The sequence below is a fragment of the Chamaea fasciata genome, unplaced genomic scaffold (genome assembly GCF_029207755.1).
Source record: "Chamaea fasciata isolate MVZ Bird 193981 ecotype frontalis unplaced genomic scaffold, bChaFas1.0.hap1 SCAF_25, whole genome shotgun sequence".
Taxonomy (NCBI): Eukaryota; Metazoa; Chordata; class Aves; order Passeriformes; family Sylviidae; genus Chamaea; species Chamaea fasciata.
This window is the reverse complement of record NW_027094110.1, coordinates 3,108,228-3,132,034: the sequence shown is the minus strand read 5'-3', so window position 1 is coordinate 3,132,034 and position 23,807 is coordinate 3,108,228. Positions and strand designations below refer to the sequence as shown.

Below are 23,807 nucleotides of genomic sequence, written 5' to 3'. Positions count from 1 at the left end.
TAAATCTGCTGCGTGTGAGGAGCGCTTTGCTTTGCCCGAAGCCTCGTGTTCTGCACTCCTGCAGAGCCCAGAGCCAGCACAGGGTGACAACTCCGGTGCGGGGACATAGGTGACACCACGGGAAAGGTGTCCTGTCCCCCTCGGGACCCCCGGAGGGAACCGGGAGGAAACTCTGGGATAAACCTGACAAACAGCAGGGGTTTGCTGGGTGGGGTTTTTGCGATTCTGGGATTTGCTGAGGGTGCAGGAGGCGAATCCACCCACCCAAAAATCCCCTGGAAAACCCCTTTGCCCCGTGCAGAGCCGGCCCCTCGCTGTCCCCTCGTGCTGTCCCCGCTGTCCCCTGGTCCCCGTAGCCCCGAGCCAGCGGGGGCTGGCTGTGTCTGCGTCTCCCAGCCGGGTTAGCCCGGCTCAGCTCGGCTCGGTGGGAAGTCGGAGAGTGCCACCTGGTGCTCCGAGGAGATTCAGAACCACGGAACGCTCGGATGGCTTGGAATGGACCTTAAAGCTCACCCAGTGCCACCCCTGCCTGGGCAGGGACACCTTCCACCGTCCCAGGCTGCTCCAACCTGGCCTTGGGCACTTCCAGGGATCCAGGGGCAGCCACAGCTGCTCTGTGCCAGGGCCTGCCCACCCTCACAGGATTTCTACTAAAATCCTGCCTAACCCTGCCCCCTGGGAGTTTATTTCTGTCCTGGCTCACCTCCTGACCGGCAGCACATCCCAGGGGTTTGCAGGGCCATCAGCAGCCCCACTCAGAAGCGATTCCTCTTCCCATCACACTTCCCAGGGCAGGAGTCTGCAGTGGAAAAAAAAAAAAAAAAACCAAACCAAACTCGGGAAGAGATGATGTCAGTGCTGACAAAGTGTCTCTGTACAACAGCTCGGTTCTGATGTAACCGATACCAGCAGCTGAGCTGGGAACAAAATCCTTTCCCTCTGCCCCCGGCCCTGCTGTGCCATTTTATCACCCAGAGCTCCTGGAATGCTCCGTGGCACGGAGCAGATGTCCCCTGGCACCCATGGCAAACTGGGGCAAGCAGTCCCGAAGTGTTGCCCATTTTTGACCAGTGGCATCCTGAGATTGCTCCCTCCTTGGCTGGGAAGTGCCATGGAGGGATGGAAGAACACCCGGGACACCCCTGGGAGGCCACAGCCCCTGGCAGGGCAGAGTTAGGATCAGTTTTTTTTCATGGTTCTCCATCCTCACGTTTTTTCCAAGGGACACTGGGCATCCCCCGCTCTCCTCATCCTCTCACCAACCTCATCTGAAGCCCTTTGCCGCCTGCTCGTGTTCCAGAGCCTCTTTCCCGGGGACATCTCTGCTTTGGGGGGCCCTGCACCTTCACCTGCTGATCAAAACGAGCCCAAAAAACCCCCCAGTGACTCCCCTGAGCTGTCACCTCCCCTCCCTCGTGTGGGAACTGAATTTCTCTCAGGAGTGGCTGGGAGAGGATCGATCCCATTCCAAAGCCAAGGGACCCGTTCCAGGCAGGCTGGACGGTGATTTTGGAGGGTGATTTCCTCCCACCCCCCCTCCGGGGTGTTTTCCATGTCCTCCCCACAACCACCAGGCAGCCCTGGAGCCCTCAAGGGTGTGGTGGGATTTCCCTGAGCGCTCCTCTCACCTTCCAGGAGCTGCTGCTTCTCCCATTCAGCGTCAGAATCCCCGGGGAGCATCAGCTCGGGGCTGGCGGCACCTTCCCCGTCACCCGGAGCTGCTGGGAGCCCATCCCTGCGGGAACACCACAGCCGGGGGGGTCAGGGGGAGGCCGGAGTGTCCGTCCTGCCCCTCCAGCAGCGAGGGCACAGCTGGGCACCGTGCCACCCCCTGCCTGGAGAGGCCACAGGCTGCCAAGGGCCAGGACTGGGGGCTCTGGAAGATTCCACAGCCCCCAGGAGCCCCCCCCCCCAGGCACTTTTGGGGAGGTGGGGACTGCACAGGCAGAGGTGGGGACAGGATGGCCCAGGCGGGGAAACATCGGGCTCAGGTTAAGGAAGTCAGGGGAAAAAAAGCGGATTTTATAACATCCAACCGAGCAGCCTCCTGCAAACCCCGACTGCTGGAGACGAGCTGCAGCCCAGCAGGCTCCTCCCTGTCCCTCCAGAGCCGGGGGAGGGGACGCTCTCCCCGCACGGGGACACTGCGGCCAGCTGTGCCCCGTGTCACCCCCGGCCCGACTCTTACACCCGCAGAGCTTTTCTTCCGGAATATCCCGGCGTGGCCGTGCCCTCCTGGCTGCGTCCCCGGCTGCCTGCTGCCTGCTGGGCTGTGTGACTGTCCCCGGGCCCCAGCAGGTCCCGGTGGCCGGTGTTGAGCTCCACGGAGCCCTTGATGCTGAGGGGGGAGCCCAAGTGGCCAGGTGGCTTTTGCCCCGGGCATCCTCCCAGTGCTCCCAGTTTGGGGGCTCCCCTGGGCTGCTGCACCCCTCAGCCGCCCCCAGCTCCTCCACTCTGGGTTTCTGTGACCCCTTGAGGAGCTGGAGCAGGGCGGGCTGGCTGGGAGCCCGGGTGGCCATTGGGGTGGCCCCTGGTGGCAGCGAGCGGCTCAAAAGGACACAAGGGACACAAAGTGCCCTAAGGCACAGCCCTGGGGCACTGACAGGGCTGGGACAGGGCTGGGGGACAGCACAGAGGGGACAGCACTGGGAGGGGGACACAGGCACAGCTGGGAGAGGGGGGAGAACAGAGGTGATGCCTCCCCACAACCAACAGCGGCTCAATCCTCGCCACATTCCCACCTCTGCCAGGGCCGAGCCCCGAGAACCCCGCCAGCACGGAAGGTGGGAGCGAGGGGAAGGCTCGGGGAAGCTCCTGCAGCGGCCAAGGGTCAAGTGGAGGAGATAAAACTTCCTCCGTCCCGGCAGTTGTGTTCCTGCCACTCCTGTCACCGCCGTGTCACCCTGCCAGGGCAAACACCGCTCCTCCCTCGGCCCCTCGGGCGCGTTCCCGGGGGTGTTTTCCCAGGAGTGCAGCCTCGGGCAGGGCACGATTCCCCCACAGCGTCCCTGTGGCTGCAGCGACACGGCACAGAGCTGCTCTGGGGTCCCGCTGCTGGAGCTCAGCTCTGACTTTCCCCCGGCTCAGCCTTGCCGCGGGAGCTGCTCGGGTGCAGAATGGGCTTGGTTTTTTGTTTTTTACCCTCAAAACCCCTCAACGAAAAGTGCCGCGTCATCCTGGCTGCTCCGAGCCGAGATTCTCCCACCTTCCAGCTGCGCCCTCCCGTTCCCTTCCTGCGGCAGCGCCGGGAGCCGCGCAGCCCACGGGAAGGGTGTTCTCACCCCGGGCTGCCAGCTCAGCGGGGCTGGGGATGCACAGCTGAGCACAGCTCCCTTTTCCCAGCCCTTTTCCCATCCCCAGCACAGATTCAGACACCACCAAGCGCGTTCCGAAACGCCACGAGGATCCCGAATCCAGCGGCTCCATCCCCGCAGCTGCCGCACATTTTCCACCAGCAAAGAGATTTCCTTTTTTTTTTTCTTTTTTTTTTCCTTTTTTTTTTTTTTTTTTTTTTTTTTAATTTATTTGCCCATCAGCCAAAGGAGCTGCTGAAAGGAGGAGCTGGTGAAAGGAGCTGGGAACATTTCACACCAGCAGCGGTGATCACAAAGCCAGGGCGGCACAGGCAGCTGGGGAATTGTTGATTCCACATCCCCAAGGCTCTGCGGCAGCACGGGCTGGCTGCACGCAGGATTTACAGCGCTCCTGTGGACGTTTCCTTCCCACCATCATTCCTTGATGTCCACACTGGCCATTCCCATACAGAGCTGGTCCTTTCCATTATCCCTGGAATATTTCCATATTCCCAACCCTCTCCAGCAGCTTTTGGCAGACGCGGGGAGTCCCCAGTGCCCCCAGTCCCCACAAACTCTGCACTCACAGTCCCACACAATTCATTTCCCACACCTTTTGCCGCTCAATGGGAGCAGCAGGAGCCCTGTCAGAGCCGTTATTGGAGGAATTCTGGTTTCCAGCTGGAAATTCTGCATCAATGCAGCACAGAAAGAGCTGCCTGTGGCAGAGGTGGTTCACACCGAGGAATTGCCTGGGAATTGGCGGCTCAGCGCCGCTTTCCCAGCTGGTTTTCTGCAGCCAGAGCACAGAGGTGTTGTGCAACACCCTGGAGGTGGAAAGGAAGTGGTTTGCAGGGAGGAAGGGTTGAGATGGGGTTTGTGACTGCAGGAGTTCTCCCAGGTGAATCCTGGGGGATGCTGAATCTGAACTGGTGGGGAGGAACAGGCAGGAGCAACCCAGATCGATGTGAGGGGGTGGGCAGAGGCACAGGGCTCACCCTGAACCTGGCCACAGCTCACCCTGGCTGTGCACAAGGGCAGCCACCAGCAGCACGGCTCAGTGGGGTCCCCCAGAGTCAGGGACACCAAACAGCCACATTCACCCCCAGAATTCACCCCAAGAATTAAACCTGGTGGTGGGACCTCCACCCCCACTCAGGACTCTCTCTGTGGGCCCACCGGGGAGGGAGGCAGCCCCCTCGGTGCCAGCCCGGTGGGCACAGTCCCCGTGAGCTGAGTCCTCGCTCCATGATGATCTTCCTGCCCCAGCTCTGACCGGGGCACCTCTTCCCACTCCCTGTCCCCACAGCCACTGTGGGAATCCTTATTTTTGCCCTCCAGCAGCTGCTTTTCACCGTTGGTGCAGCCCCACCCTCAGCGGGGTGTGCCCAGGCCATGTCCCCGGCAGCCCAGGGAGCCAGAGCAGGATTCTCTGCAGCCAGGGGCTGGTTTTCCCTGGAAAAGCTCAGCCAGTAAACCAAGAATTCCAAAAGGCCTGGCTGCGGGGCAGAGGAGATCCCGTAGGGCCCTCAGAGCTCTCCTGCCATCGGGCAGACAGGTGATGCGATAATCAGCCCTCAGGCGCCTGCCCAGCCCCAAAGCTCTGCTTATCTGGCATTTTCCGGCCCCAGCAGCGTCGCTGGCAACGTCCCAAGGAGCGAGGAGAGGAAAAGCAGCTGAGGCAGATTGCTGAACCCTCCAGGGCTGGATCTATATCTCGAGTTCTCCTCGAGCGGCTGGGATTTCTTCAAAATCTCAGCGGATTTCGGATTCCCTGAGGCACTTGGTGGCAGCCACCGGTGACCTTTTAATTTTCTGCTGCATCAACACAAGTTCCCTCCCGTGAACCAGGAACTCTCAAATCGTCGCATTAACGGCGCTCTCGGCCGGGGAACAGGCAGAGGGCGAATTTAAGGTGCAGCCCTAAAGAAAAGCTCCGAAAACCGAAGGAGAAGCCAGGGAGGAGCCGAAGATCTCCCGGCAGGGAGGATGCGGGGGTGACACGGCTCCAACCCCGCAGCGCCCCGGGGTCGGGAGATGCTTCAGCTTCCCCCGAGCCCCCCGAGGAACCCCCCAAACCCCCCAAAAAGCGGCCGGTGCTCGGCGCTGCCCCCGCGCCGGGGTTGGTGCCTCTAGAGGGAGCTGAGTCCTGCGCGCCCGTGTCTATCTATGGTCACTGGGGTTGGGTTTCTATTTGATCTATTTTTTGCTTCTTTTCTCCTCCTCCTCCTCCTCCCCGGCCTCGCGTGCTTCCTTTCGCTGTGCCGCGCTCGGGCCGGAGGACGGAAAGGGAGTGGCCACAGGGGTGGAGCGGAGCCCGGCAGGGATGCGGTAGCTCCCGGGATATCCCGACCCGTTGCTCCGGGACGCGGTGAGTGACGAGGGCAATCCCGGTTTTCCCATCCCCAAACTCCCCCGGGGTGGGTTATCCCGGTTCTCCGGGGCCGGTCGGGGCTGGGATGGACAGGAAAGGGCTGGAATGGGCAGGGATGCCCCGGCAGCCGCGGGGTGCGGGGTCCGGGGGTGCGGGAGGGGTGACACGGACAAAACACGCGGTGTTTCCTCAGCGGCCGCGCTGGCTGCGGCACATCCCCGGGCCGGGGCTGGAGGTCCCGCTCCGGGCGGGTCGCTGCCCCGAAGAGGGAATTTCCTTGCCCCCAAAAGGGAATTTCCCCTCGTTTAACCGTGTTTTCCGCAGTTGGGGTTTTTACCCCGCGGTGGGGACAGTTGCCCGCGGCATCAGTCGCGCAGGGCCCGAAGGGGACATCGCGGGGCACAGCTGTCCCCGCGGAGGAACAGGTGACACCCGCCCCGTCCCGCCACGCCCGGGCTGTGACCTGGGCACGGGAGTGGCTGTGCTGTCCCCGCCGGGGACCCCCGGCCACGGCTCTGGGGGGCACCTTGGCTGGATGGATGCTCGGATGGGGGTCGTTTGCCCACCCTGGGGCCGTGCTGGGTGGGCAACCCCCGAATTGGGCAACCCCCGAAATGGGAAAACTCCCCATTTTGATGTCCTGGGGCAGGGGGAGGAGCGGCCCCGGCTCCGCTGCCCGGGCAGGGATGGGATCAGGAATCCTGCGGGATCTGTCCCGGGAGGGATCGCTACCCCGCACGGCCTCATGGAATCGCTGTCACACAGCTGAGCTGCCACAGGCTGGTCCCAGGGGATGCTCCATCGATTTTCTGGCATTGATAACAGGTCAGGGGCTGATTCCAGAGCCCCGTGGCTGGGTTTGGATATCGGGATTGCAGCTGCTCCTGTGGATCCTCATGGATCTGCTTCCCTCTCCCACCATCTTCCCTGAACCCAGGGCTCAGGAACTTTGCTTTGGAGAAAAGCTGGGAGAAATGATGAGTGTCACTTAAAGACACCCAGGAAATGTGTCTGAGACTTCTAAGCGGAGGAGGCGAGGGGGAAATGAGGAGCAGTTGAGGCAAAGGCCTTTGTTTTATTGGGGAGGGCTGGGGGTTCCAGGAAGGTTCATTCTTGGCATGGCAGATGCTCCTTGATAAAGATAAGAGCCCTGTGCCACCTTGGAGCTGCAGCCAAATCACATCCCAAGTTCTGGCTGCTGCTTTTAACCCCTTGCAGCCTCCTACAAGGCCCTCATGGAGTGGATGAGACCCTGCAGCTTCCCTGCCAGCCTCCCTTGAGCCCTGATAAAAATCTTGGAAGGTTTTAGTTTCCTGCAGCCCGGGGCTGTCTCTGGGTGTTTGGCTGTCACCTCCTCCCTCACATCCTTCCCTGCTCTCCAGCGTGGTGTTCCCGTAACAAAGGGGGAATGGGGAAGCAGGAGGAGCCCGGGCAGCAGCTCTGGAACCTGGAGAGGATGGTCTGAGGCACCCTGATCCCCTCAGGGACGGGCGGTGAACCCTTTTGGGAGTCCACACGGGCATTTGGGGCTGGCAGTGGTTGGGCACAGCAGTGACGGGGCTGCAGTGTCCCGGGTCACAGGGAAGGCAGCACTGCCAGGGCCCTGAGGGAAACTGAAAACAAAAGTTCCTGCAGCGGCTTCAGAATAAAACACGAATCGAAATCATGAGTCACCAGGTTCCTGTGCTGCACAGGCAGCGTGCGCTCCAGGAAGTCCTCACTGCTCACAGCCCTCGCTCATTCCAGGCAGGAAAAGTCCCTGTCACCCATGGGACACAGCCCTGCTGCCCCACAGGCCGAGCTGGAAAAGCTCCAGAGGCTCCTGGGGACACCCACCCCCTGCCCGGCGTCCTGAGCCACCTGAGCAGTGGCACCGTGGGATACAGAGGAAATGCCCTCGGTTCCTGTTCCCACAGCTCCAAGGAGCTGCTCCCAGCTCGGGAACAGCTCTGACTCCTCCCGGTGCAGGTGGGCTCAGCCATGGCCTGGGAAGGCAGAGGATGAAGCACAGGAGGAGGAGATGGACACCATCCCAGGGGGTGGACACCATCCCAGGGGTGGACACCATCCCAGGGGTGGACACCATCCCAGGGGTGGACACCATCCTGGGGGATCTGCACCATCCCAGGGAGCTGCAGCACCCCAGGGCGGGGAATTCTGTGATTCTAAGAGCCAGGAGAGGCAGCTCTGGAGCTGATCTGGAGCTCTCCCCAGAGATTTACCCTGGTCCCAGCTGAGGACCCTCACTGTGTTCTCAGCTCTTCCTTGGATGGGGATGTTTGAGTCTGGGGAGGAAGGGGAAATCCTGTCCTCCTATTCTCGGAGCGTAGGAATAAACAGCATTTCCATCCTGGTCACCAGGCTCAGGGCCCTGAGTGCAGCTGGGCCAGGAGCTCGTGGTTTTCTGAGCCAGGCAGAGCTGCTTTGCACTTCCACTTCCACAGCCATAGAGAGCAGGCTGAACTTCCTGCCTCACATTTATTTTTCCTTGTGAACAATCTCCAGTAAAACGCCATGAGCTTGAACCACATCATCACAGCCCAGGCTGGTGGAAGTGAGGGTTCATGTAATTCATTAACTAATTGCATGAATTAATTAATTCAGGGCTCTGATGAGGCCTGAACTGCAGGGTTGGTTTGGGTTTTTTTACCCTGTGAACTTCAGGGAAAAGATAAGCTTTGTGTTTAGTTCTCATTTAATTTTCTTATTTTCTGAGAGGGGAAATGTAAAGAACAAGGGGAATTAGAGGAAATTGGGGTCCTGGAGGAAATCAGGGCTCATCTCATGAACATGTTGTCATGGCAGTGGTTGCAGCTGGGGCGTCACAGACTTTTGGAGGTTTTCCAGCTTTTTCCCAGTTGTGGAAATTGTTCTGTCCCAGATGTTCTGTCATCTCGGCTGAGGAAGAGCCTGGTGCATGCCACAGCTCTCTGCCAAAAACAGGAAGGAATTCCAGTAGAATTTATTTAGTATTAGGTAACTCAGCCGTGAGTGGACCCAGAACCCAGAACTCTTCTCTGGGTACAGAATGAGTGCTGGGAAGGGAGGAGCCAGGTCTGGCAGAGACCAAATCAGCTTTGAGGAGTCGCCTCTGCCAGAGGGGATTCCTCAGGCTGTGAGGGACCACAGGCCTCCATCACTCACCGTCTCCATCACCCTTCCAGGTGAAGCTGCCCATCCCAAACCTCTCTGCAATGGCCTCAGGGAGGGAGGAGGAGCCTCCACAGGTGCAGGAATGCCACGGGAGCCGCAGCTCAGGTACAGAGTTCTGGGGTGCTCAGGGGAGGGAGCAGCTTCAAACCTTTACTTTTTTTATTCTTTCCCCTTCGGCAAGGTGGGGTTTCCTGTCTCCAAGGCTTTTGGCAAGGTTGGGATAACAGATCAGCTCTGTAATGAACTGAATTGAACTGGGAGGGGCTTTTTTGGGAGATGCCAGGGGCTTGGAGCATCCTGGTCTAGTGAGAGGTGTCCCTGGGTGGAACGGGGTGAGCTTTAAGGTTCTTTTCCATCCAAAATCATCAAGGATCTTGTGCTTGGCATTGGGTGGGCAGCAAGGTGGGGTTGGAAGGCACAAGGTGCTGGGAGCTGCCTGCTGTGGTGTATTTCCTTCCCTGAGAGAGCAGGAGGTGTCTGGAATTTAAATCACAGAGGAGAACACAGATGTGAGGCAGTCTGGGTGGCCTTGGGGTGACATCAGGTCCTGTGTGTCCTGGCAGGGCAGTGATGACAAGCTGGGAGCAGGGTCACCCTGTCCCACTGAGAGCCCAGCCCAGCCCTGGTTAATGGTGAAACTGGGAGCGGGGCCGGGAAAATCCCACAGCTCCCAGCTCATCCCAAGAGGATGAAATGTGGGACACGGTGACTCCTGGTGCTACCCTGAGCTTAGAGGGCAGGTGAGAGGCAATCAGCTGAGTCAGCTCTGTCAACACAGGGCTGGGAGCTGCTCGGGATCGGGGCAGGGGAGCTCAGCCCAGCTCAGGGCTCTGGCACTGCCCTGACAGTGGGATTTCTGCTCTGCTGTTCCCTGGGCTCCTCTCCCTCTCTCAGTGCCAGACCCTGTGGTTGCACTGGAAGGAAAATACCCCGTCCTTGCCATGCCAGAGCCCAGGAGGTACAAAAATCCACAAGCAGGAGCAGCTGTTTGCTGATTTCCTGTTGAGGCCAGCGAGATGCTGATGTGAAAACCGGTAAGAAGTGAGGCCCTGAGCTCTGAGCACGCTGGGTCACAGTCCCAGTTCCTGTTAGACACTTCCTGGCAGTCCCAGCATCCCTCTGCTTCCCAGAACTCAGGGGGAGTGGGGAGGAATTCCACCTCTGGAATTTGGAGGTGGCAGAAGGCTCGTGGGCCCCAGTGGGAGCAGGGATGTGCAGCTTCCCCTGTGGAATTGAGGGGTGGGAAGAGGCTTTGTCGCAGGGATTGAGCCTGGATTTCAGCTGGGGCTCTGTGTGCTTGCCTTTGGATCAGGCAGAGGTTTCTCTCCAGCTCAGGGATTTGCTTGGGCATCGTTGTGAGCCCTTGTCCTCCTCGGCTCGGTGCTGCTGTTTGTGCCAAGGCTGGGGGGCACCTTCCTCCCCTGGGGCTTTTAGGGCACTGTGGATGAAGGCAGGAGCTTCCTCCTCCTGGCAGCGTGTCATGGAACAGGAACAACTCTGCTCGTGCTCACCAGAACTACAGCAGCTTTCCTGAGCCCAGTTCAGGACCTGGAGCACAAAATCTCCCTTTTTGAGGGATGGGTTCCTGTCTCACAGCCCAGGCTGCCCCTCAGCTCTGCGGGGAGGCACTCTGGGGATGCTGCTCCTCCTCAGGATGGGAAGGTGCTGCTCCTGAGGAGCAGAGGGAGGGCAAGGATTTGTGCTGTGCAGATCCCTCGGGGATGGCAGGTGTCCATGCCCCTGTCTGGAAGCTCCGCTCTCCAGCAGGATGACACCAGCACAGGGCAGTGCTCACCCTCATCACCTTCATGGAATTGTTATTAACGGATAACAGGAACCACCAGGGGCTGCCCAAACCCAGCTGGGATCAAACCCAAACCCGGCTGCTCATCCCACACTCGAACTGCAGCTGCGGTGAGGTGGAGCTGGATTCCTCCCCTGGGGGCAGAAATCTCCAGAGGCTGCTCTCGCTTCTGTCTGCTGTTTCCAGGCTGGAATCTCCCTCTGTGCAGGGAGCTGATCCTGGGCTCCAAGGGATGGGGCCAGGTTTTCCGCCAGGTTTAACATAGCTTGGCTTTTAATTAAAGAGAAAAAAGCCATCAGTTACGGAAGTGATTTTCTGTGAGGAGCCCCAGCAGCTTCCTGTGTGCCTCACAAAACCAATGGCCGGCTCGCTCTGACAACTGGCACGCTGTTAAACCACTGAGGAAGCTGAACACGCCTCTGCGAGGACACGTGTGGAAACAACCCACCCCACAAAGCTCTCTCTTGCTTCTGGCTTTTGAGCAGAGAAGTTTTCTCCCCGTGGGGAGGAGGCTGCAGGGCCGGGCTGTGGCTGCTGAGATTCTGCCTGGCTGGTTCCTGTCACAGTTCTGCCTGCTCTGTTTCCTCCGAGGTCAGGATGAAAGACGTGGGAGACGTAGAGTTGAGTTCGGTCTTGGTTGTTTATTATCTCTTATTTATTTACAGTTTCACGAAGCGTGAGCTCTAACTTGCCAGTTAAAGAAACGAGACAAAACAGAGTGCTTCTAACTCTTACCAAGGCTATTTAAGAGATAATTGCTTAACACTAAATTGACATTTATGCTTTTGACCCAATAATGGCTATCCGAGGTCCACAATGTGGACATCTTTCACTCAATTAGAGGAAACCACCCAAATCCATGAAGAAGAAGGAAGAAGGTGGCAAAGAAGAACAGCAAAGACAACACTCAAAATTCTCTATCTTGACTCACGTGTCCTACTATACAGTAAAACCCCCAATTCTGAGTTTCTAGGATTCTGAGTTTCACCAGCAGTCGTTGGGCAGGGCAGTGGCAGGGGCAGGGGAGGCCCGTGGCGTGCTGCTGCTGCTGAATTCTAGCCCAGTTCTGGCTGCTGAGATCCCAGTCACACATTCCCCAACACCACCAAAGATTCCTCCACCATAAACATTCCTGGCAGCCGCCCAGCAGGGATCACACGACCATCCGCAGGCCTGGGTGAGATATTGGTGCTTTCACTGCACAGATGAGACGTGCAGACCTCAGTCCTCTCTCGAGTGAGGGAAAAGCGCAGAGTGAAGACACGTAGAGGACAGCATGAAGACACCAAGGTCAGTAAAGAAGGAGTCAAATCCCAGATGGGAGGAGAATGGGGAGACGCCTTAGTCTTGGGCTGGAATTCTTTTGTAAGGCCGTGGTGGTGGACTGTGATACACTAGAATATCCCTTTCATTCATGGAAAGTAGGGGGAAGATGGAGTGTTCAGACTGTAGATACGAGCAAAGGCACCCATGGCTGAAGCAAAGCAGATGTTGAAGTAGCTGTGATCCAAATGAGAAGCTTGAACAGAGAGAAAGAAGAGTGGTGAAGACCCTTTGCCCCCAGGGAAAGAAGAAGACCTCTGTTGCCAGAGGTGAAGATGATGTCAGAGATGGATGAAGAGAGCCCTTCTGAACAGCTCATCCTTAAAAGTGCTCCCCATTAGCCAAAAATTGAGCCCTGGAAAGCTGTTGTGGGGAAAGCTGTGAGTTGAGGGGAGGGATTTTCACATGGCAAACAGATTTCCACCTCTGGGACGGCTGATTCACTGTGACACTGAAGCCATGAGGGAACTGTTTCTTGTGGAGAAGTCTCCATGGCATAGCAGGAGGGACTCCTCTCCCTAAGAGAACTGAACAAAGACTGTTCTAGAGGCGGTAAACTGACTGAAAGCCCCAGGTTTTGTCTCTTTACCTTGTCAATGGGAAAGAAAAGAAAGAGGCTGTGAGGGGAGGAGAAGTGTTCTGAAGGTTTTATTCTGATTCTTCTTACTCTTTTAGTTCTGTTAATTAAGTTGTCTTTATACCCTTTGAAGTTTTGAGCCTGCTTTGCTCTTCTAAATCTTACCTCGCAGCAGAAAATGGGTAAATAATTCTAGTGGGTGCACTGGCATTTGGCCAGCACTAAACCCGCTACACCCCGTCACTGCCTGGAGTGGTGGTTTGGGGCTGATGGAGATTTTTGGCCAGAGCTGCCAGTTTTCCCCACAGCACAGCTGAGATGGGAGCAGTGAGAAATAAATGATCTCACGCAGAAATGCGAGAGTTGAATGTTTGGCTCTCTCTGGGTCGGGGCAGTGCTGCCTGTGCTGTGGATCCAGGGTGTGGATCCCAGTGTAGAGTGAGCTGGGGATGGAGGGAGCAGACACGGAGCAGACATGGAGCAGACATGGAGCAGACATGGAGCAGACACGGAACAGACACGGAGCAGTTCCTCCCTTCCAGAGATCCCTGAGCAGCTCCAGAGCTCCCCTTGGCACTGCTGGCACTGGGAATCCACCAGGCAAACCCTGATCCAGGTCCCTTGAGTGGGAGAGATCCCAAGGCAATCCCAGTGGGTGCTGGGGGTAGCACCTGTGGGAAGGGGATCCTCCTGTCCTGGTGTTACTAAAAATAGCTCCTGGGATAGCCAAACACAGGGATTATTTTGATGCAGAGATTTCCTCCTCTGCCTGGCCGAGTGTTTGCCCTCCTCTCCCTGAAACTCTGACTCAGTTGGTTTCGTTTTCTGGCTGGAGCGTCACCGATTCCCGGTTCCCAGAAGGTGAAGGATTTGTTTGTCTCCAAACAAACAAAACCAAAAACCCCTGGAAACAGTGTCAGGAGCTGTCCTTTCCCTTCAGCTCTGCTGGTGTGACCTGAGCAGGACGGGTCCATCCGGAACAGGGAGATGGGACCAGCTGGAAAACCCCGTGAGGAGGATTTGGTGTGATTTGGGGGTTTGGGGTTTGTGGGGCAGCACTGCCAGCGCAGCTGTGCTCTCACTGCCCAGCCCTGCGCAGGGAGATCTCAGGTTGGAAATGCAGATTGTGGAGAGCTGCGTGGCCAGGCTCGATTTTTGGGATGGTGGGACGGGGTTTGGCTGCCGTGGAGCTGCTGCAGGAGGTGCTGGCCCCAAGGACAGGGTGATCCCCCAAACCAACAGTCCTGCAGGATCCCCCACTTCTGCCCGGGGACCTGCTGTACCTGGGCAGTGCCTGGGTGCTCTGAGAGGAGCTGAGAGCTCTGATCCTGCCCCACCACTCCTGTCCCAAACAAATTTTTATCTTGGAAAAGGAACCTGTGGGGAACGGTGTTCCTGATCCCTGTGAGGAACGGAGTTCCTGATCCCTGTAGGGAACGCTGTTCCTTATCCCTGTGGGGTGGCTCAGTGGGAGCCACTGTCCCTCTCCAGGTGCTTCTGGAGCTGCTGAAACCCAGCTCCAACCCAGGACATCCCGTGGCAGAGCCGGGATTTTCCCCGGAGCCATGGAATGTGTGTGATGAGGGGTCGGTCACCGTGGGGCTGAAACGCCTCTCTGGGGGCTCCCTGCTGCAGGGGGGCCGTGTCCCTGAGCAGGGCGGGGACAGGGACACGTGTATGGGCCTGGAGAAGGTTGTTTGGGGACAGGGACACCTGTGTGGGTCTGGAGCTGTCACAGATGGGCACATTCCCCCTCTGGACCCAGGAATTCCTGGAGTGCCAAACTCTGCTTGTTGACGAGAGCCAAGGAAGGAGCCCTGGCCCCAAACCCAGCCCCAGCCTGCCCAGCTCAGTGCTCCCACCCTTTCTGAGAGCAGAGAGGGGATTTGGGGATTTTTCCCACCTGGATGTGCTGGAGCAGCCGTTCAGGCCCACCCTGGCTGTTTCCCTGCTGTCACAGGCGGGGAGTGCCCTCTCTGGGACTTATCCAGAACCTCCTCTCCCTTCTGCTCCTGCAGCAGCCCCTGCAGAGGTGGCAGTCCCTGCACGTGACACCAGGGATGTGACCGAATCCAGAGGGAATTCCCCTAAAATGACCAGTTTTTCCCCTCACCTTGACACGGCCGTGCCATGCAAGGCCACGCTGCAAACCAAACTTGTTTGCTGGGAGCTGCTGGGCAGAACCAGGCTGAGCTTTGCCCCCAGTTCCAGTTTGGATCTGACATTCCCAAACTGTGCTGGGCAATGTCCTGATGGAGAACGGGGAGAGCTGCCAAGTGCTCCAACATCTGGTGGGTGTTGTGCCAGTCCTGGGGCTGCCTCTGGCCTGATTCTGAAGGGGATGGATTCAGAGTGGGTTCCGAAGGGGGCTGTGCCCTCAGGAACGGGACAGGATTCAAAATGGATTCTCTGAGGACTCATTTATGTCGGATTTTTTTGGGATTGCCGCACAAGGCCGGCGTTAACACAAACAGCACAAACTCGGGGTGAAAATGAGGGAACGCTCCAAATCTGAGAACGGAGGGAGATGAGTCCGTGCCTTGAGTGCTGTCCCTCCTGCCTCTCCAGAAGGCCGTGTGGCAGAGGAGGCCGAGGAGGTGTTCCAGAGTTTCGCCTTCTACCGCTACCGGCAGGAGCGCCAGGAGCGAGGGGCAGAGCTGCCGCCGGACCCGGAGCTCGAGCAAATCCAGCAGGACCTGAAGAGGTAAATCCCTGCTCCCGCCCCTGTCCCCGAGTCAGGCCACGCTCCGGAGCCTGGCCTGACTCCCTGCTCGCTCCGGCAGCACCGAGAGCCAGGTGGGAGAGCGCTTGGCCATCATCGGGGATGACATCTACCGGCGCTACGACGCCGAGTTCCGCACCATGCTGGGCTCCCTGCAGCTCACCCCCGACAACGCCTACCAGCACTTCACCAAAATCGCCTCCAGGTAAAGCCTCTGGAGCTCCTGGCGTGGGTTGGGGGCTTTCCCTGGAGGAGAAGGGGAGGGGAGGTCAGGAGTGGTCAGTGCTGATGGTTAAACCCACACTCTGTCCGTTCAAGCTTCACCCTCCAGCCCTGGCCGAGCTCCCAGCGAGCTTCCCGGGGTGATTCCTGTGTTTTCTGCCTGTCTGCTCCTCTGCCTGTGCACTGCTCGTGTCATTGTCCCCTCCCAGGCACCCCAGTGCTTGCCCAGCTGGCTGGGACCTGTCGGGGGATGTCCCTGGGACACCCGGCCTGCGCCTGTCCCCTCAGGGGCACAGCCAGCCCTGCCCCTGCCGCTGCTCCTGCTGCCCCTTGCTCCAGGCTGGGACATCCCAAGGAACAACCCCAACCACAACTCCGCATCTGGAGGTGGGATGGTCACAGAAATCATGGAATCGTGGGATGGTTGGGTCGGGAGGGACCTTGAAGATCATCCCACTCCAACCCCGGCCGTGGTGAGGTGGCTCAGGGCTCCCATCCAACCTGGTCCTCATGGACACCTCAGGATGGGGGCAGCTCCACGGGCTGGGAGAGCCTGCAGGTGACACACAGCCTGCAGGTGACACACAAGAGCCTGCAGGTGACACACAGAGCCTTGTGCAGGTGACACACAGCCTGCAGGTGACACACAATAGCTTGCAGGTGACACACAGAGCCTGCAGGTGACACACAGAGCCTGCAGGTGACACACAGAGCCTTGTGCAGGTGACACACAGAGCCTCGTGCAGGTGACACACAGAGCCTCATGCAGGTGACACACAGAGCCTGCAGGTGACACACAGAGCCTGCAGGTGACACACACAGCCTGCAGGTGACACACAGAGCCTGCAGGTGACACACAGAGCCTGCAGGTGACACACAGAGCCTGGTGCAGGTGGCACACAGAGCCTTGTGCAGGTGACACACAGAGCCTGGTGCAGGTGACACACAGAGCCTCATGCAGGTGACACACAGAGCCTGCAGGTGACACACAGAGCCTTGTGCAGGTGGCACACAGAGCCTGCAGGTGACACACAGAGCCTCATGCAGGTGACACACAGAGCCTTGTGCAGGTGACACACAGAGCCTCATGCAGGTGACACACACAGCCTGCAGGTGACACACAGAGCCTGCAGGTGACACACAAGAGCCTGCAGGTGACACACAGAGCCTCGTGCAGGTGACACACAGAGCCTCATGCAGGTGACACACAGAGCCTGTAGGTGATACAGAGCCTGCAGGTGACACACAGAGCCTCGTGCAGGTGACACACAGCCTGCGGGTGACACACAAGAGCTTGCAGGTGACACACAGAGCCTCGTGCAGGTGACAGCCACCCAAAGCACTGCAGCAGGTGAGTAGTGAGGGCACAAACGTGGACAACTTCCTGGCAGGACTTCCCAAGGAAGCTTGGATCAAGGAGGCATGCAGGGCTCTGCCTGCAGGGGAGACGTTCCCCCAGGTCAGGCAGCCCTGTGGCACAGGCAGGACGGGTCTCTGCTTCCTGTCACTCCTGCAAACACCTCTGGCTGTGACAGCCCTGTCCCCGTGCCCTCTGCTCAGCATTTGTGTCGAATTCCTTCTTTTCTCCAGTGTTCGTGTCTAACTCCTTCCTTTCTGTCCTTTTCCTGCTCCCCTGTCCGGGAAGCCGCATTGGCTGAGGCGGCAACGCACGCAGGTAAATTAACCCCTGTCCCTGTCACACTCAGGTAAAATAAATTAACCCCTGTTCCATTCCTTGTCACACTCAGGTAAATTAAATGAACCCCTGTCCCTGTCCCACTCAGGTGAATTAAATTTATCCCTGTCACACTCAGGTAAATTAAACTAACCCCATCCTTCCCCTTGTCACACACAGGTGAATTTACCCCTGTCCCTGTCCTCATGCCACCTTGCTCTGTGTGTCCCTAATTCCCTCTCCAAGGCCCAGTGCAGGCAGGGACCACCAGCCCGGGGCAGCACATTGAACCACAGCCCCTCAGATTCCTCTTTTTAGTATTTTTTTCATTCCCTTTTTCCTCTTCTTGCTGGAAGCCAGGAAAAGCACCTTCCAAAGCTGGTGTAAATACTCCACTGACCAAACCCTGGGGCAGGGGCACCGAGGAGCATTTTGGAGCCTCTTCCAGCCACAAAATCCCCGCGTCTGTGTGGCTGGGATGGACCTCCACGGCTGGTGCAGCATCCCCAGCGTTCACCCACAGAACCACGGAATGCTTTGGGCTGGGAATGCCCCCTCAGAGTCCAGCCCTTCCCCAGCACTGCCAAAACCATGTCCCCAGGGGCCACAGTCATGTGCCACACCCTCCTGTCCAGGGAGGGTGTTCTGGCAGCTGTGGCAGGGCTGGGGAACCCTTCCAGTGAAAAGGTTTTCCATAATATCCAACTTTAAGCGTTTCTTGGTGAAACCTGGGGCCGTTTCCTCAGTCCTGCCTGCACTGCTTAAGATTCCCTGGCCTGGGCAGCTGTTCCAAGGCTGGGCAACACTTCCAGTGGAAAGATTTTCCATAATATCCCACCTGAAGATTCCCCGGTGCACCTTGGGGTTGTTTCTGCCTCACCACACTGCTCAGTGTCCCCAGGGCTGGACAACCCTTCCCAGTGAAAAACTTTTCCCTAATATCCAACCTAAACATTCCCTGCTGCAACTTGGGAATTCCTCAGTCCAGACCACACTGCTCCATATCCTCAGGGCTGGCCAACCTTTCCAGTGAAAAGATTTTCCCAAATCTCCAAACTAAACATTTCCTGCTACAACTTGTGGCCACTTCCTCTTGTCCTGACCATCCTGACCAAGATCCCCTGGGCTGGACAACCTTTGCAATGACTAGATTTTCCCAAATCTCCAAACTGAATGTTTCCTGCTACAACTTGAGGCTGTTTCCTCAATCCTGATCATATTGCTCGAAATGCCCCAACCTGGGCAGCTGTGGCAGGCCTGGACAACCCTTCCAGAGGAAAAAAGAATTCCATACTATCCAACCTAAGCTTTTCCTGGTACAAATTGTGGCCATTTCCTCGATCTTGCTGGAGCTCCCCCGGCCTGGGCAGCTCTGGAACGTCGAGCTGGGAGCTCCGGGCAGGGATTCAGGGATCTCCCTGGGATTCTCCCTGCAGCCTGTTCGAGAGTGGCATCAACTGGGGCCGGGTGATCGCCCTGCTGGCCTTTGGGTACCGCATGGCCATGCACGTGTGGCGCAGCGGCGTGCGCGGGTTCCTGCGCCGCATCGCCGGCTACGTCCGCGACTTCATGCTGCACAACCACATCGCCCGCTGGATCGCCCAGCAGGGAGGATGGGTGAGCTGGGGGCGGCTGGGGGGGCACGGGGGTGGGCTTGGGGGCAGAGTTTGGGGGCAGGGGACAGGTTTGGGATCGGGGGATAGATTTGGGGTCAGGGTGGTGGGGTTTGGGGGCAGGGGGGCAGGAGGGCAGGGTTTGGGGACAAGTTTGGGGTCAGGGGGGGAGGGGTCAGAGTTTGGGATCAGGGGATGGATTTGGGGTCGGGGGGGCAGGATTTGGGGGTCAGGAGGGCAGGGTTTGGGGGCAGGGGGCCAGGTTTGGGGGCAGGAGGGCCAGGGGAGCTGGGGGAGCCAGGGATTGGGGGTCAGAGGAGTCAGGGGAGTCAGGGTTTGGGTCTCAGGGGGGTCAGGGTTTGGGGGTCGGGCTCTGGGGCTCGAGGACGTTTCCAGCACTGACCCCCGTGTCCCCTCCCCGCAGAGGGCCGTGTGGGACCGAGAGCTCTGTGTCTGTGTCAAGTACGCGCTGGTGGCGGCCGTGGTGGTGCTGGGGCACCTGGTGGTGCGGCGCTTCTTCACCCCCTGACGGGGCTGGGGGGCTGCTGAGCGGCCCCCCCCCGGCTCCCACCCCCCAGGAACCTCCAGGACACAGCGTGGGTCGGGGCTGGGACCCTCCTGCTGCGGGCTCTGGGCTCTCTGCACCCCCAGGACTGCACTGGGGAGAGGGGGGGCTCTGCTTTGTTGGGTTTGATGCCTCGAAAAGCCTTCCCTCAAAGAGGAGGGGGCATGGCTGGGATGGGACATCTCTGGGAGGGGACATCTTTGGGAGGGACATTGCTCTGAGAGGGGACATCTCTGGGAGGGGACATTGCTCTGAGAGGGCATCTTTGGGACAGGACATCTCTGGGAGGGGACATCTCTGGGATGGGACATCTCTGGGATATCTCTGGGATGAGGCATCTCTGGGATGGGACATCTCTGGGATATCTCTGGGATGGGATATCTCTGGGATGGGACATCTCTGGGATGGGGTGTCTCTGGGACCCCAGCTCCTCTGGAGGAGCAGAGGGGTGTGACAGTGCCCCAGGGGCAGTGTGTGATAATGCCACTAATGTGTGTGATAATGCCTGTGTGTGCCAGTGTTGGGCCCCGTGCCCCTGGGGCAGGAGCAGAGCCCCCTCCCCATCTCTGACAGCCCCATCCCCCGGTTTGATCCCAGCCCTGGCTGCTGCAGCTGTTGGAAACCCCAGCAGGGACAAACCAAGCGAGGGCTGCTCCACCTCCCCCTGCTCCCGAGCCCAGAACTCGAACCTTCCCCAGCCTTTCCGTGGACATCCCGACCCTTTTCCATGGAAACCCTCCTGGCCTGGCCCTTGGCCGGTGTTCCCTGCCCAGCCTGGAGCCCTGCAGCTCCGGCGGCTCCGAGCTGGCGCAGCTGGGGAGCGCCAGCAGCTTCCCCAACACTAAAACCCTGTGGGTGCCCGGACAGGCAGTGGCCCTGTCCCCTCCTGCTGGGGACAGGCAGTGGCCCTGTCCCCTCCTGGCCACCAGCTGGGCTCCCTGGCTCTCGCTGGGAGGCACTGGAGCTGCAGCCTGTCCCTGGAGCAGCTCCGTGCAGGGCCAGGCTCCTCAGGGCAGGGATTTGTCCTGGTTCTGTTCCTGACCGAAACTTGAGTGATTTTGGGGCGAGGAGGGGAGCCAGCTCCTCTCTGCCATCCCAAACCTTCCTGATTTTTGCAAACCAGGGCATTCAAGCTGGTCATTGTCCTGCCCAAGGGCCCCTCCCTCTCCTCCCCTTGCAGCTGCCCAGGCTTAGCAGGACCAGCCTGAATTTTTTAAAACACATTTCTCCTGTCCCTGCCTCTTTTTTTTTTTTTTTTTTTTTTTTTAACAGAATAACAAACTTTTCAGCTTTGTTTTCATATCTGAGCTTGTCACTTTGCTCCTGCAGGATCGCTTTTTCCCTGATGGGAATGCTCTGAGCTGCGCTTAAGAGAAAAGCGTTGAAATATTTGCTGTATTATTCCCACTCCTGCTCGGATGTGTTCGCCCCGTGCAGGGCAGCACGGCTTGGCCGTGCTCAGGTTTTGTGACCACAGCTCGGGTTTTGTGACCACAGCTGAGGTTTTGGGGTCACAACTTGGGTTTTGTGGCCAGAACTCTGGTTTTGTGGCCATAGCTCGGGTTTTGTGGCCACAGCTCGGGTTTTGTGGCCATAGCTCGGGTTTTGTGGCCACAGCTCGGGTTTTGTGGTCACAGCTCGGGTTTTGTGGTCACAGCTGAGGTTTTGTGGCCACAGCTGAGGTTTTGTGGCCACAATTCAGGTTTTGTGGTCACAGCTCGGGTTTTGTGGCCACAACTTGGGTTTTGTGGTCACAACTTGGGTTTTGTGGCCACAACTCTGGTTTTGTGGCCACAGCTGAGGTTTTGTGGCCACAGCTGAGGTTTTGTGGCCACAACTCGGGTTTTGTGGCCACAGCTGAGGTTTTGTGGCCACAGCTGAGGTTTTGTGGCCACAACTCGGGTTTTGTGGCTCACCTGAGCCCCCCTGGCTGCTTTGTCCCCTTGCACAGCTGCGTTTCTCCACACAACATTCCCGTTCCCACCCCTTCTCCCAGCCTGGGATTTCCGGGGGCTTAAAGCCCTCCCTGTGCTGGGAACCAGTCTAACCAGTGCGACCCGCGCTCCCCGCGCTCCTCCCCGGCTCCTTTCTGGGTGCAAACACCACCAGATGGAGCCTTTTGGCCACGGTGGGTACGAGCCACTGGTCCTTATTTCCCTTTTCATTTTCTCCTAAATCAGCCCCTTGATTGACAAATCACCCTCGGTTCTCTGCCTGGGTTGTGTGTCCAGCAGGACTTTGCTCAGAGTCCTCGGGAATAAAAGAAAAATCATTCGGCTTTAATTCACCACTCCAGACACACTCCTGGAACTCCAGCGGGTCAGGGAGAGATTTTGCTGCTCGTTTATTCTCATTTCCCAGCTAAAGCTTCCCCTCGCAGCTGTGAGAACCATATGGGATATTTTTTTTTTTCCAATTTATGGGAAAGGATTGAGCCATAGTGAAGTCTAAGACAGAGGGGAGAACTTTTCAGTAGGTGCTGCGCAAAGGAAAAATTCCATTTTCTCCGTTTTTCTCAGGGGATTTGCAGAGGGAGGAGGCTCCCAGCATGTCAGGGCCTCTCCTCCCTCTGCTCTCAGCTCTTCCAGCTGTTTCCTGGGTGGGAAAAAAAACTTGAATTGGGGCTGTGGGAGTGGTGAACTGGGACTGTGCCCCTGCCAGGGGAGGAACAGGGGCTGGGGGGGATTTCCTGGCATTTCCAGGGGCTGCCCAGGAGGGGAATTCAGGGCATGGAGAGCCGGGGGATTCCTGGGCTGGTGGAAGGGCTGGCGGGAGGAATTCACCCAGGAGGAATTCATCCAGGAGGAATTCACCCAGGAGGAATTCACCCAGGAGGAATTCATCCAGGAGGAATTCACCCAGGAGGAATTCACCCAGGAGGAATTCATCCAGGAGGAATTCACCCAGGAGGAATTCACCCAGGAGGAATTCATCCAGGAGGAATTCACCCAGGAGGATGGGATGGTGCATGGAAAAGGGGTGAGAGCCCAAAGGAGTCTTACTGACTCCTCTTGAGCCTGTTCTTACTCCTCCTGAGCCTATTTTTACACCGTTTGAGCCTCTTTTTTTTTTTTTTACTCCGACTGAGCCAATTTGAGGGTGGTTTTCGATCCCACCCTCTCCCAGCTCTTCCCACCTGGATGGAGGAGCCTGTCCCAGCTCTCTGAGGGTCAGAGCCACCCCTGGGCCACCCCTGGGCCAGCCCAGGTGCCCCAGGACGCTGCTCAGGGCCGGTGGCACCTCTGTGTGAAGGGTTCATGGCTGTCCCACTTTGTCATTGTCACCTCTGCTCCCTCCTTGCCCTTTTCCCAGGGCAGTGTCCCCTCCCCAGCACTCCAGGAGAGGGACAGGCCACTAAGGGACACTCTGTGGTGGCTCTGGAAGGGCGGGACAAGGACACAAACCTTGTTTTTCCACGGGGGAGAAGAGGGGAAATCCAGGAGGAGCTGGGAGATGGGGAAAGAGGGACCTGCATGTCACCTTTGGACTGTGTGGGACACGCTGGGGTGGCTTTGACCTGAAAAAAAAAAAAAAAAACCAACAAAAAACCAAACCCATTTGTTTTTACAAATAATCTGCTTTTAAATTATCTAATATATATATATATATATATATCTATGTCAAAATAAAAACGGTACGTGGAGTGCAAACTCACTTGGCTTGTGCAGGGTTTGTTTCCAGAAGCTTCCAGGTTTTTTTAGCCAACAGGCTGATGCTAAAAGCTCACAAGTGTCTACTAAAGCCAACCACTAAACCCTGCACGCACACCTTACAGCACACAACAGCTGCTTGGTTTATATTTTTTGCAGCTCAGAAACTTTCTGTGCGCTAAATATTTCAAGGCCTCAAATTGAACTCTGTTTCAAACCTCTGTGGCAGCTTACTGCAACGCTGTGAAAAATCTTCGGCTTTTTCAGTTCCCACAGTTCCCCCTCTTAGAATTCACAGAAATCACGGAATTCACAGAATTCAAAGAATTCACAGAATTCACAGAAATCACAGAAATCACAGAAATCACAGAATTCACAGAATCACTGGGTTGGAAGAGACCTCCAAGATCATCGAGTCCAGCCCAGCCCCAACACCTCTGACGCTGTTTGACACCACGACGACGCAGACTCCGACCTTCAGAAGGCTGAAATGACTCCTTTATTTTTGGGATGTGTCTCCCTTATATACTGTTTTACACAGACCAGTTGGATTGGTGACACAAAGACAAACCTCTTCCATCCCATTGGTCAGACCACAGCGACATCAAGAAGTCCCTCCTAGGAAAAGGAATGAATAACAAAGGTACATTTCTAAAAACATTTCTCCTGTTTACAGAAAATTCCCTGGGGGAAGAATTTCAGAAAACCGGAACACCTCAGGCACGGAGCCAGGGCTACACACCTCGACTAAAGCCCGAGTGGCACATCCAGGCTTTGTTTAAACACACCCAGGGATGGTGACTCCACCACCTCCCCGGGCAGAGCATTGCAGCACT

At 57.6% G+C, this 23,807-nt stretch overlaps 1 protein-coding gene across 1 annotated transcript; it reads left to right on the top strand.

The window, feature by feature from the left end:
* The first annotated feature begins 5,602 nt into the window (after positions 1 to 5,602).
* On the top strand, positions 5,603 to 19,414 carry BAK1 (BCL2 antagonist/killer 1). The gene is made up of 6 exons (XM_066204023.1): positions 5,603 to 5,664; positions 8,832 to 8,925; positions 15,093 to 15,228; positions 15,308 to 15,451; positions 18,580 to 18,760; positions 19,181 to 19,414. Exons 2-6 carry the CDS (start codon positions 8,862 to 8,864, stop codon positions 19,283 to 19,285), a joined length of 630 nt encoding a protein of 209 aa, XP_066060120.1. The 5' UTR covers positions 5,603 to 5,664; positions 8,832 to 8,861; the 3' UTR covers positions 19,286 to 19,414.
* Positions 19,415 to 23,807: the final 4,393 nt, after the last annotated feature.

Coding starts and splice junctions, on each gene's coding strand:
- BAK1 (XM_066204023.1), top strand. CDS start 8,862: ATGGCCTCAGGGAGGGAGGAGGAGCCTCCACAGGTGCAGGAATGCCAC. Junction 8,926..15,092: donor CCACGGGAGCCGCAGCTCAG/GTACAGAGTTCT, acceptor CTGCCTCTCCAG/AAGGCCGTGTGGCAGAGGAG. Junction 15,452..18,579: donor TTCACCAAAATCGCCTCCAG/GTAAAGCCTCTG, acceptor TTCTCCCTGCAG/CCTGTTCGAGAGTGGCATCA.